The sequence below is a fragment of the Melanostigma gelatinosum genome (assembly GCF_949748355.1).
Source record: "Melanostigma gelatinosum genome assembly, chromosome: 13".
In the NCBI taxonomy this organism is placed as follows: Eukaryota; Metazoa; Chordata; class Actinopteri; order Perciformes; family Zoarcidae; genus Melanostigma; species Melanostigma gelatinosum.
In genome coordinates this window covers 3,293,091-3,306,013 of record NC_136646.1, presented here as the reverse complement: position 1 = coordinate 3,306,013, position 12,923 = coordinate 3,293,091, and the positions used below count along the sequence as shown (strand labels likewise).

The following is a 12,923-nucleotide window of genomic DNA, read 5'->3' as shown; positions in this document are numbered from 1 at the left end:
TGGAACAGCTGAAGTTGTTTTAGAAGTGCGATGGCCGAAGATCCTGCACTGTCTCTCCGGGTCTCTGACATCAAGGACCCGGCGGTTCTCTTCGAACGTTACAACACCGCGGAGATCCGCCGGGTCGAAGGCAAAGTCCGCGGGGAGATCGAGCAGAAGAAGGAGGAGCTGAGGCAGATGGTGGGGGAGCGCTACCGGGACCTGATCGATGCCGCCGACACCATCGGAGAGATGAGGCAGTGCTCGGAGAGCGTCGTCCTGTCCATCCAGGACATGCACCAGTACTGCCACAAGCTGAAGCAAGGCACACCCAGCACGAGCAGCTGCAGACAGGAGGTGAACGCCAACGGCACTACAGTCGTACTGTCGTTATAGGAACACCAAACTGTGGCCATCATTATCATATCAGCTGTATGCATACCCCCCCCCCCCAACTATTTTAAGAATGAACACTCTGTACGGCTCAATGAAACGTGCTGACCGATTCGGCATGGAACGATGGCTGCATGGAGCTGATGTGTGTCCAACCCTGACTCAGTAGAGCTGCACGAGCCAGAGAAGAAATGCAAAACCTAATTCAAATGAAGTGTTGCTGGTGGATCACTTGAATACCGAATTTACCTGAGGACAATTGTTAACTGCCCAAACACATCTTCTGTGTGTATTCCTGCTGTCATATGGAGCTCATTACATTCTATTTGTGACATATGTTGACATATGTAATGGAAGTTTAAGATGGTTCTTGACTGTGTGATCATCATACTGTAAATCTCTACATTGTCTGGTGTTTGTACTTCTTATCCTTCTACACTTGCTTTTTCTCTCTCAATTTAAATTCTATACACACGTTATCCAAAGTCTAATATGCTGCATGTGTGTGTCATCCTGTCGTAGGACCAGAGGCAGTGGCAGGAGAAGTTCTACATCATGGCCTCCCAGATCAAGCTCCTCTTGGAGATCCCAGAGCGCATCTGGAGCGCCATGGAGGCGTCCCAGTACCTCCGGGCCACCCAGCTCTACCTGCTTTGTTGCCACCTGCACAGTTTGCTGCAGCTGCAGGTTGCTACAGGGGGCCACTACAGCCCCGTCCTGGCCCGCTTCCCCATCTTGGTCCGGCAGGTAGCCACCACGGGACACTTCAGGTACTGGATGTTTTAGTCAGAGATTGTAATGGGAAAACCCCACGCCTCAGAAGTGAAAGAATTAGTGGTGGATCCACATGCAGTAGACCCAACTAGTTAGTGACCACCTAGTCGTAGGTCAGTAACTAGTCTGTCCTCCTGCAGATCCAGCATTCTGCTGGACAGCAGGTCTTTGCTGCGGGGCCGCGCCGTGTCGGACCAGGCCATCGCTGAGGCCCTGGTGTCCACCATGCTGCTGGAGGACAGCTCACCACGCCAGGCCCTGGCTGACTTCTTGCTGGCTCGGAAGGCTTCTATCCATCAGCTTCTCAACCAACCACAGCACGGTATTCTACCATTTGTAACACCTGCCAACATATATGCATTTTCATATCCAAGTGTGCCATAACACATTCACAAGACACGAAGCAGGAAGTATTGCTTAAAGGCTTTTACTGTGAAGCAGAGCAGGAAATGTTGTTTACAGTATGAATATTTAGTGACGGTCAGAAGTGTGTGTTCATACGGACGTGTGTTTGGTCCAGGTGCAGGGATCAAGGCCCAGGTGTGCAGCCTGGTGGAGCTGCTGGTCACCACTCTGTTCCAGGCCTACGCCGTCTTCTACCTGCCCCCAGAGGGAGGCCCCAGGCCGGGGGAGGGAGCCCTGAGCTATGGCATGCTCTTTACTACCCTGGAGAACGTCACCTCCACCACATACGCAGGTAAACCGCTCGGATGTCAGGACACTTGTGATTTCCCGACTGACAGCTGTTATTCATCAGCTTACTTTAAACCCTCGGCTGTTTAAGCTCGGTTTGCGCTCCCTTTGTTAACAGGTTTGGGCATAGGCACTACATGATGTCATATGTTGTTGTTTTAGTAAGGCAACTCCAAAATGATTTAGCTTGTCAGCTGCTCGAGGACAGTTTTTTTTAAAGCTTACAAATTGTGTGTGTTCTTTTACTTGTCTTATGTCCGTGGATTTTACAACACAACAGCAGTTATTTGTATTTGCAGAGACAGAAGATGATGATATCTGTGTTCCAGACATTAGGAGATGTAAACAGAAAGTTTAATGTTGCGATAGAACAAAAAGCAGCCCACAATTTATTAAGCTATATTTATGAATCCAAATCATGATGGGTCATGCTACATCAGCTGCCAGCTGTTCCTGTTCATGGGCAAAATGAATACAATTTGTGTGGTTTCTAAGCAGAGGTGTGGATATTTAGACTGAGCTCTTTCCGTTATGTATATGACGTGTGTGTTCCGATTTGACTGAAGAAAAGGCTTTAGATGCAGTATATCTTAAAAGCATTAAGTGTAAAGTAAGAAAGTCCAAAGTCAACGGACACAGATGTGTTATGAAGCACAAATATCCATGATAAAGAAACGGTGACACCATCAATCCCATCTCTGTCCTCAGCTAAAGACAGGAGGGTGTTGCAGGAAGAGACGAGTACAGGCAGCTGGTTCAAATACCTGCCTCCCTCCATCACGGAGTTCCAGCCAGCCCTTCGCACTCTGGCTCAGCCAATCCAGAGAGAGCAGCTCCGGGACACCCTGCAGCAGTGGATCGATACGTAAGTACCAGCCAATCAGGATGCTGGTGTTCTTAACCTTTGACGTGCACGTCTAATTATTATAACACACAACCTCAGGGAGTGCTTGAAGGATTTTAAAGGTTTAAACGGTAGACATGAAATAGTGCTGCAGCAGTAAATATAGGAATATAATATGAAATCATTCGAATAAATAATAACAATTTCACGTTTACTCACCTGTCTGTCACAGTAGACAGGTGAGTAAGAGGAAAATGTAAAAACTCCAGAGAAAACAGATTGTGCAACAATGTCGTGAATGCATATGGTGCTCAGCAGTTTGCACCACCCTCTGTAGAGCCTTACAGTTGAGGGCTGGCCCATAAATGCATGTATTGACACCAAATGATGTAACCGTTGTATATGATGCTCAAAGGGCCCCAAAATATGCATTGTAAACACATGAATTGGTACAAAAGATGGATGAAAGTGTTTGCAGTCAACTTTGGCCATTAACATCAATAATCGGTTTTCTAATAAATAAAAATAGCAGAATTTTATTACCCACCCTTCAAAAAGGAATAATTCATGAATTAATTAGTCTCAAGTTCTGGGGTTGGCTGCACACATGGTTGCGTGGCTTGAGCCGATGTGTCTCTCAGCAGGCAGCAGGACGGTAACGTGTTGGCTCATTCCCATGTGGCTGTGGTGAAGGAGTGGTGGCAGCGTCAGCATGTTGGGTGTGGCTCAGGAAGTCAGCTATTGCTATGTAATCGATGCCTTTTGAATCTTTCCTCGACTCTTAGCTGTAAGGAGGACATCTGCCGTGGCGTTAGCAGCCTCCTGGTCTATGTGAAGAGCCTGAAGGGGTTGGCAGCCATTAGAGACTCTGTATGGGACCTCCTGTCCACCGAGTCCATCAGTCAGCACTGGAGCACTGTGTGTCAGCGACTGCTGGAGTGCCCCCTGGTTGTCTGGGATGACTTCCTGCAGCAACTCTTCCTTCAGCGCCTGCAGGTTAGTGCTCTGCTAGCTTCACACTCGGAGCTGTTAGCGGCGTTCAGCATCTAAACACGTCTCTCCATTGACATCTTAAGGATTCATGTTGAATTTTACAGTAGCGACAGACTTGCAAAATTGATCAAATTTGACATATGGTAATATGCCAATGATCCATCCTCCCGTTCCCCAAGGCCATCACCAAAGAAGAAACTGAAGCCATCTCAACGAGCTCCGTCCAGCTCCTCGCCTCAGCTGTGAGGGATCTTGAGGGCCAGACCATCCATACTTCTTCAGCTACCAACCCTGGCTCAGGCCGCGGGGGCCAGTACGAGGTAGATGTGGCGTCCTTCCTGTGGTCGGAGTCTCCGGGGGACCTGCTGAGCGATGCAGGATGGGTCAGCGTGACCCAGCGGGGGCAGCAGCACCATAGGAGTAGCCTGGCCATGAAGACCCAGGCCCTGACGCCCTGCGTTCAAAACTTCTGCTCCTCTCTGGATGCTAAGCTAAAGGCCAGGCTGGAGGACCTGCAGTACTACCTGCCCTCCCAAGACACAGGTGATGGCAGTTCAAACCAGTGTTAGCGTTCAGCGTCAGCGTTCAGACAGACGCCAGTGTTATCACATCCTGAATAATGCTAATATTCACCTTTCCTGCTGTGCTCTGTAGGGCCTCACTCCAGCTCAGTCACCTCCTCTGGTCCCAGCGAGAGCTCGTCAGCGTCCTCTTTTAACCGCTTCACAGACTCTCCAGCAGTGGAGGACGCTTTACGTGAAGGCTGCGTGGCCTGTGTCCGCCACATCCTGTCTTCCATCCGCTCTGAACTGGCCTCAGCCTCACCTGACCCCAGCCCCGCCTGCCTCAGTTCAGTCCTTTTCATGGCCAGGCTGTGCCAGTCCATGGGTGAACTCTGCCCCAACCTGAAGCATTGCATCCTGGGAAAACAGAGGGGTTCTGAGGCCACAGCGAAGGAGACCCCCAGACAAGGCAAGAAGCTGGGCAAAGCCAGGGCCACCACGGAGGTCAGCCCCACCCAGGCCAAGTGGGCATGTCTGAAGGAGGAGCTCCTCGTTTGCAGCATGGAGGCGTACCGCATCTGGAGCTCCGCCCTCTCCAAAGTCAGACACTGTCCAATGCATTTATGTGACGCTTTATTTGTTGAAAGTTGTACGAAGTCTGTTTGTGTTGAGGACTCTTAGGAGAGGCTAAGATAGCCGGCGCTCGTCAACATTCCGGTTACATGATGTCCTGTAGCTCGATTGGTTGGTTATGACTTCAATGCAGTTGAAACTCCAAAAGCTGACAAACTTTAGAATTGTGTAATAAAAAAGAATGTTGGGTAAGCCCAGCTTAGGTTCTAAACATCACTTCAATTTAGGGTAGTTGTCCACCTTTTTAGTGTTTTCTGCTTTCCAACCCTTCTTCTCTGTGGACTTCTAATTCAGTCAACAGAAGGCTTGATAGCAAATGCCTCTCCACTCAAAGAAGGCCTTAACCTCACATCATTATTTGTTTCACAATGTGAAAAGGCCTTTGAGCTCCTTAATGCTTTAAAGCTACATTGATTGTTTTGCTCACTTTGAGGCAGCAGGACCAGCTGTAAACATCTGACGTCTACTGAAATGGCCTTATAACATGTTGGCTGATGTTTTAGTAAATGTAAACAGCATTATATGTAACAAACGATCCATGCTCAAAGTCCACTTACCCACTTCTGGATCTCTTAACATGTCTCTGGTGTCATCATGTGACAATAATGTGACCGTAGAAATGGGATTTCAGGAATTGAGTAAAAAGTTAGAACTGCATAAATCAACATAATTCTATTGACATCGTATTAAATGTGTAATGTGAAAGGTTTCTGCTGTCGTTCCCTCAGCTCTACAGAGGCTTGTAGAGGCTTTAGCTCACAGTTTTGGTTTGACAGGACACAATGCTGTTCTTATCAACTTCATTTCCAGCAGCAGCATCTGTTTCCACTGTACTCTACCCGCCGACACAGTCAGAGACTCGCTGGTGAAGATTGTGGAGCATTTAGCAGCTTAAGAGTCCGATATTTAGAGGAGTCCCAGAGCAAAGAGGAGACTGGCTCTTATGGTGAATTGTGTGTGGTGTTGTTCCAGGTTCTGCTGGATAAGTTTGCCACAACGCTGCACGCTGAGTCTGCCGGTGCCATCCTCACAACAGCAACAAACTGGGAGGATCTGGAGATCCAAGAAGAAGCAGAGTCGGGGAGCAGTGTCACATCCAAAATCCGTCTTCCAGTCCAGGTCAGCCAGCACGACCTCAGGAAGCACAACCATTTCTGATTCCATTCAGTGATCTGATGTGAAGTTTGTCTCCTCTGCAGCCATCTTGGTTCGTGCAGTCGCTGCTATTCCAGCTGTGTGTGGAGGTGAACAGGGTGGGGGGCCACGCTCTGCCCCGGCCCACCCTGCAGGAGCTGCTGCAGACCTGTCTGGCTCAGGTCCTGCACCACTACCACAGCCTCACACAGCAGTCCTTCAGCAGAGTAACACACACACACACACACACACACACACACACACACACACACACACACACAATGGAAATGAGGGAAGTTTGTATTGTGAGGTGAGAAACGTCTTTAAGGTACAGTGAGATGATTTGGTCTTCAGATTCTATAACCTTTGTAAGCATGTTCATGATCAGCAGTTTACTCAATAAGGAGCTTATGATCGTATCACACAATCTTCCTCAGCGGATGTTTCCTCATATTTACTAGCTAAATGTTGGTAATGACAGTTGAGACTTGTTGGGTATTTTGTCCTCATGGAGTTTGCTGACCTCATGCACATTACGTTACCATTGTACATAAATGATGACGTGTGGCTTTTGTTTCATACGCTATACTCGGTTCATGTTATATTGTTGGGAGTACATTATTTTCTGTTTGTAGTGCACACATTACGTTATCTATTTAAAGTTACGACAAGGAACTTTCTTTTGCCGCTCCCTGTGGACTAAAGTGGTAGTGTTTGATCACCAGAGTCCCTTTAGAAAGCCTCTCATTTTACTGCAGCAGGTCTGACAGTCTGCCCCTCTCAGTCCTGGTTCTGGTTGTCCCGTGCCTCCCGTCCCTCCAGCGGGTCCAACAATACAGCCTGGGACTCCAGCAGAGAGGTGTCGGCGTTGACTCCTAGAGAGGAGGAGGAGGAGGAGCAGCAGATGCTGCTGCTGCTGCTGCTGTCGGGAGCTGAGCTCTCCTCCTCCCTCCGGAGCAGGTCCGAGGCTGAAGTGAAGCCGGATCTGGGTCTGTCCCCGATAAGCTGGTCTCGGCTGGGAGATGTAAACTACCCGTAACATATACTGAAGAAAAACAGAGTTTACACGGTTTTGAAAATGAAGAAAATGTCACCTCATTTGCATATCATATTATTTTGCCTCAAAAGTAGTGAAATAGTGGGTAACCTTGTTTTTTAGCTTTCAGGTAATCCGATAACATACTGTGGACATGTGATATCGGTGCTGGTCTAATGTGGTTTGCATTTGACCCCTGGTATGAAGAGGATTGTGGAGGAAAGTGTTCTTGTCATTCACTAGGAACCACAGTTTCTCTGATTGTTTGGTTCTGTTCCTCCATCCAGGAGGGTGTGTTTCCCATGACTCAGAACAGAGCCTTGCAGCTGTTGTTTGACCTTCGTTACCTCAACACCACACTGAGCAGCAGAGTGGAGGAAGGAAAGAGCTCCCGATCCCACCAGGACCCCAGGTAACATCCTCTGTCCCAGATCATCAAGGGTAGATTACCAACCTGGCTCCTAAGCTCCATGCAGGCTGAGTTAGGTCTTCAGAGATCCACGAGGACCCGCATAAACCCACGTAGTCGGACCCATTCCACTAGGCCAACGGAGAATTACACCCGACCCATGACTCAATGTAGAAACACAGACCTTATTTTGGAACCATGGCTCTTTTTTTGTAGCTGTTTTTCTGAAGACTGCTGTGGCTCAGAGGTAGAGCAGGTTTTCTTCGGCGGTGGCAATATACATGGTATCCCCTGTCTTCAGTGTGTGAATGGGTGTGAATGGGTGAATGATGACATTGAAGTGTTCGTGCTTTGAGTGGTCGGAAGAATAGAAAGGCTCCAGTTCGCGTTCCCCTCCCCCTGTTTAGAAAAGGTATCCATGATGTTTAACGTCGGGTGTGAAATGGGAACCTCCTTTAGGGAAGTGGCTACCTTGTGGTTGACGGGTCGCTACTACGGCGTCGTCCAGTCTGAGAGTTGTCTGTGTTTTCGTCTTTAAAACTTTAACCCTTTCACGGTGTGTTTTCAGTTCATCAAAGTTAATTGTAAAATTTTGGTCGCTCAAAAATGTGTTATTCAGGATTTGGTTGTACTAAGCTCCACCCTCTCCTGTCACTTCTGGTTGCAAGATGGCAGCGGACAGAATGACGAGCTGAAACCATGGATATATGTGGAGAACAGGATACAGCATTGGAGGCTACGCTCAGTGGCACATTAAGCAAAAAAGTTTGACTCAAGTAAAGAATTCAGATTAAATTGAACCAGATCTTCCAGTGATTGTCCACATTATGGGGCTCTGCGTAGGCTTGTAAAAGGAAAATAGCTCTGGATTCAGTTATGGTGCATTTTACAACTTTTAGAACCGAATGATTTCAATGAGGGATATTCATGCGTTTGTACAGGGAAGTTGATTCACCTCCAAAAATAATCATGATTATTATTAGCTGAGTTACAAACGTCTCCGACCCAATGTATCTCTACTGGGCCCAATGGGATCACGTGACTGACCCAGAAGTTGTAATTCTACCGTTTGGACACGACGGGTACATCCCAAGTCTCTTATTGCATCCCCGTTTCCCTCACTTGGGTCCTTTCCTTGCGTCTTAGGGTACATCCCAAGTCTCTTATTGCATCCCCGTTTCCCTCACTTGGGTCCTTTCCTTGCGTCTTAGGGTACTTCTCAAGTCTCTTATTGCATCCCCGTTTCCCTCACTTGCGTCCTTTCCTTGCGTCTTAGGGTACTTCTCAAGTCTCTTATTGCATCCCCGTTTCCCTCACTTGGGTCCTTTCCTTGCGTCTTAGGGTACATCTCAAGTCTCTTATTGCATCCCCGTTTCCCTCACTTGGGTCCTTTCCTTGCGTCTTAGGGTACTTCTCAAGTCTCTTATTGCATCCCCGTTTCCCTCACTTGGGTCCTTTCCTTGCGTCTTAGCGTACTTCTCAAGTCTCTTATTGCATCCCTGTTTCTTAGTCCCTCCCACCAGGGATGCATGGAGGAAACCATGAGAGGAAACGAGGGAATATGTTTTAAGAGACATGAGACGTCCTTTCCTCAGTTGCCTCACGTGAAGTGACGTCTGTTTCTGATGACGGAGGACCAGCTGATCACAGCTGGATCAGCTGTCAGTCGGCTTTAACAGCTGGAGAGACTTTTGATGAGTTTGTGTCTGTTCACATGATCACTGTACTTAATAATAGTAACTAATAATACAAATAAAGACACACAGTAATCACCACTGTAGCGGTGTGTTCTCTCTGTACTCCATGAACAAACTGTGTCCTGTGTCACATTTTCTTCAAAGCCCGGAGCTCTTCCTCGGGGTTGCACGGTAGTATGATTCAAGTTTGGAGAAGGGCTCTGTATTTCAGGACATATGGGTCTTCAGTCTGTTTACACACAAGTGCACACATGCAAAGAACCTGAGGCTCCAGCAGGTATTTCTCTCGAGAAGCTGGATGTTTGTGGTTTGTGACACTTTGGATCTCATTTGTAAGAACCGAAGCTCGTTAGGACAAAAAGCGCTTCATAGACCTGTTCAAACTTTCAGCAAACATGAGCATTTTAGCATTTTTCATATGATATCTTTCTTTCAATATTTGGTGGTTAAATTTGTCTTAAATGTAAAGGCCTGACAGCATTAAAAAGGGCTCTGAAAGCTGTAAACATTGTGCCGTGTGTCTTCCAGATTCCACGAGGTCTGTGATTGGCTGGAGGGCTACATCGACCCGTTTGACCTGGACGTGTTCACACCTCCGCTCAATACCAACCTCAACCGCCTGTCCCAGAGGACCTCGGTACTTTCAGCCCCGACCACACAGAAAAACGCAGTGTAGCCGTAGCTTGATGATATTTAGAACCAGCTTTGACATTAGCCCAGAGATGAGTGACTACAATGAGCTCATGATGCCTCTGTTGTCCAGATTATGTCATGATAGAATATGAAGTAACAGCAAACATAATAAATGGGGCTGCTCTGCTTGCTGACGGTGTGTCTCAGGTGCTGCTGGGGCTGCTGACGGGCTCAGAGAAGCAGTTTGCCTTGCGGAGCAGCAGTGTGAGCTCCCAGGAGCCTTTCAACATCCTGCCACTGGCCAGCAGCCAGATCAGGTACAGACTAACAGATATGGCAATTTATTAAGCTGGTTATCCACACCTTATTTTCTTACATTAAGTACGAATGTGTCCGATTGTAGCTGAGATTCAAATAATATTGTCTTTATGTTCTGTGGCTAATTTCACTTATAATGACGCATGGAACATCACTAAAATGTATAAATACATACAAATGATTGAACACGTGCTAGGTGCATATTTGTTCAAAATGTGTGTGAATTTCAGATTCATTTCTTAAAACTCAATGCAAACAGGTGCATAGAACAATGCATCCAAGATGATGCATGACATGAGAGCCATGCATCCTGAGGGCTGGCTGATATCTGGACCTCAGCTCTGATTCCTCAATCAATTTTTAAATTCCTTACTTTTAGACTCTTTTAATAATCAAAAGAAGCTGAACTCCTAAAATGTTGCCTGAATACAAACTTGTGTGGAAACCACGCATGTCATATAATATATATAATCATATAATCTCACGTTCAGCTTTGTCACAATGACTTTACAGAGAATCCAGTAGGTTTTTAAAGGTTTTATTAAGTCTGAATATCTTAATCCATAAAGGAACACTTCATCATTCAGTTTATCTGAAAAAGCCAAAAATAACCATATTTGGAGCTACATGGTTTTTATTGGACAGTGAAGTTATATTAAAAACACATAAAATCTGAAATTGGTTACATTTTATTCAAATTCCAAATTGTCTGATCAAAAAAACAAGTCGAGAGTATGAATCTGAGCAATAATGTAATGCCTGGTTTAGGTCAGTGCTTCAGAAGTATTGAGCTTTCAGTACCCGGTCCTACGAGTGTGAACCAGGAAGAGGGCACTGTTTTCCCCTCGCTCTCTCTCGGTTATGTATATCTGTATTTGAATCATTTCAATGTTCTGCAGGTTCGGGTTGCTGCCTCTCAGCATGTCCAATGTGCGTAAATCTAAGTCAGCCACCCGGAGCTCTGCTGCTGCTCACCAGCTGGTGAGTAACAGAGCTGGGATCAGATTACTGAAGCTGCCTCAGTGTTGTTCTTTCATGTGCTGACTACCACAGGATGTCTTCATTTCTCTGTTTCTTGTTTTGTTCCACCCTGGAAAAAATGTTTCTGTTACTACACCTGCCCTCCCAGCGTTTTTGAGTGCGAGACACACAGGCAAGTTGCTCAGTGTGGGTGCGTGTGTGTTTGGTTGTATTTTCAGTCGTGTCTTGGGTTTACCTTTGGTGCATTTGCAGTGTGACAGGCATTATTAACTGATTCAAATGTTTCTCACTAATCTCCCACTCTCTGCTGGGGCTCATACTGTAGCTCAGGATCAGACTATTAGCTGGAGAGTTCCATGGGGCAGCAGAGACTCTGGGCTATTCTTACCTGTTTTAAATGGACCAATCTCATCTTTAGATGCATGCATTATTAGTAAAGTTTGTGTTAAGGTCAGCAGAAATATAAAAAGCAGTTGTTTCTATTCAGCTGAAGTTGGGATTCGTCCAAAACCGTCACATTTGAAGCTTCCGTATTACGAAACTCTGACACAACAGACTGACATTGTGAGAAATAGTCTTTAATGGTCACATGATACCAATATCAGTTGGCTTTGCTAGTAGAAGCTGAATGGCCAGCGGTTTCCCATGCTGTCATTCTTTGTGCTATGATAGGCTAACCATGTCTCGTCTCTGTACGGGGTACACCGAGGGGAATCCATTTCTATTCTTTTGATCTGACTCTTGAATAAAGACTTGCAAATATTTCCAACAACCAGTGTTTCGAAATGCTCCGACTGTTCAGTGTAGTCCATAGACACCAGAATAATCCAGGTGTTGTGTGAGTCGTTGGGTCAGGAGTTCCTTGATCAGAGACTGTGACACCGTTTAACCATTCCTCTGGAAACCGAGAAAGTAGTCCCCACAAGTTCTCCGTTTTTTTTATTGATGAGACATAATGCTCAGAGTGCACTCACTCGACATTTAGCATGCTGTAGCCTGTTATGTATGCCTTAATCTTTTAACTTTTTTTTAACCTTTAGCTATTTGACCTTTTGGATCCACGACTATCAGTCAATATGTGAAATACTGACGTGTTAGCATGGAGCACCACAGCCAGGATCTACCGAGCCCTGATCCAGGAATGTCATGCTACGTGTCAGAGTGCTCGATTGTACTGGGCTACCATTTTACTGTCAAATGTTGTGAAAGCTTCTGGTGACAACAAACCCCAAATATTTATGTCACTGTCATTACTAATCACCAATTACTTTCATGGGTCTTTGAGTAACCGAGATGTCCACATCCCAGGAGAGCTTGATACTCCTGGATCAGGACTCTTTGTCATTGACCAAATCGTCTTGTCATCAAATACCAATGAGACAAACGGGACAGCCTGACGTCTTCTCCTTCCTCCAGCAGGCACCTCCATCCTCCGCAGCAGACAGCGAGAGCAGCTTCCGGCCGGGCAGCCTGTTCAGACAGCTGGCTGATCAGGACGAAGACACCGCCGCTCCGTCTTTATTCAAGCTCAGCTGGCTGTCTGGCATGGCCAAATAAGCCTTTATTGCTCAAGCTGTTTTATTTGACCTTGCAGAAACTTTGTAAAAAATAAAATGTACAGTAAAAATGATTTGGTCTTTCCAGAAATGCGTCTTGTGTGAATTAATTAACTTGATCAATTGATGCAAATGGCCCCTTAATGGAAATGAGTGAGGTGTAATTCATATGTGCCAGCGAGCAAGCAGTTAATTAGTACTGAGTGTTTTCAATGTTTGCACTCTTAGGTTCATCATATACTTAAACGAGCAGCCTTGCTCTCATAGTAGTTTGCGTACTGTGTGAATTTGGATGTGGAGGAAAGGGATTTCCACCAGTGGGCCTTCCATAGTATCTTTTTGTAAGG

The 12,923-nt window shown here is 46.3% G+C and overlaps 1 protein-coding gene across 5 annotated transcripts; it reads left to right on the top strand.

The window, feature by feature from the left end:
- Positions 1 to 12,675, top strand: cog1 (component of oligomeric golgi complex 1). Of its 5 annotated transcripts, none has more exons than XM_079281952.1 (15): positions 1 to 336; positions 895 to 1,142; positions 1,287 to 1,468; positions 1,673 to 1,843; positions 2,548 to 2,704; positions 3,469 to 3,679; positions 3,856 to 4,219; positions 4,331 to 4,779; positions 5,785 to 5,931; positions 6,012 to 6,173; positions 7,270 to 7,394; positions 9,617 to 9,725; positions 9,929 to 10,038; positions 10,939 to 11,020; positions 12,413 to 12,675. In XM_079281952.1, exons 1-15 carry the CDS (start codon positions 31 to 33, stop codon positions 12,575 to 12,577), a joined length of 2,988 nt encoding a protein of 995 aa, XP_079138078.1. In that variant the 5' UTR covers positions 1 to 30; the 3' UTR covers positions 12,578 to 12,675. The 5 variants fall into 5 exon arrangements, with proteins under 5 accessions (XP_079138078.1, XP_079138080.1, XP_079138079.1 ...); XM_079281954.1 differs by having other exon boundaries at positions 1,667 to 1,843; positions 12,440 to 12,675; XM_079281953.1 differs by having other exon boundaries at positions 1,667 to 1,843; positions 12,437 to 12,675.
- The last annotated feature ends 248 nt before the right edge of the window (positions 12,676 to 12,923 follow it).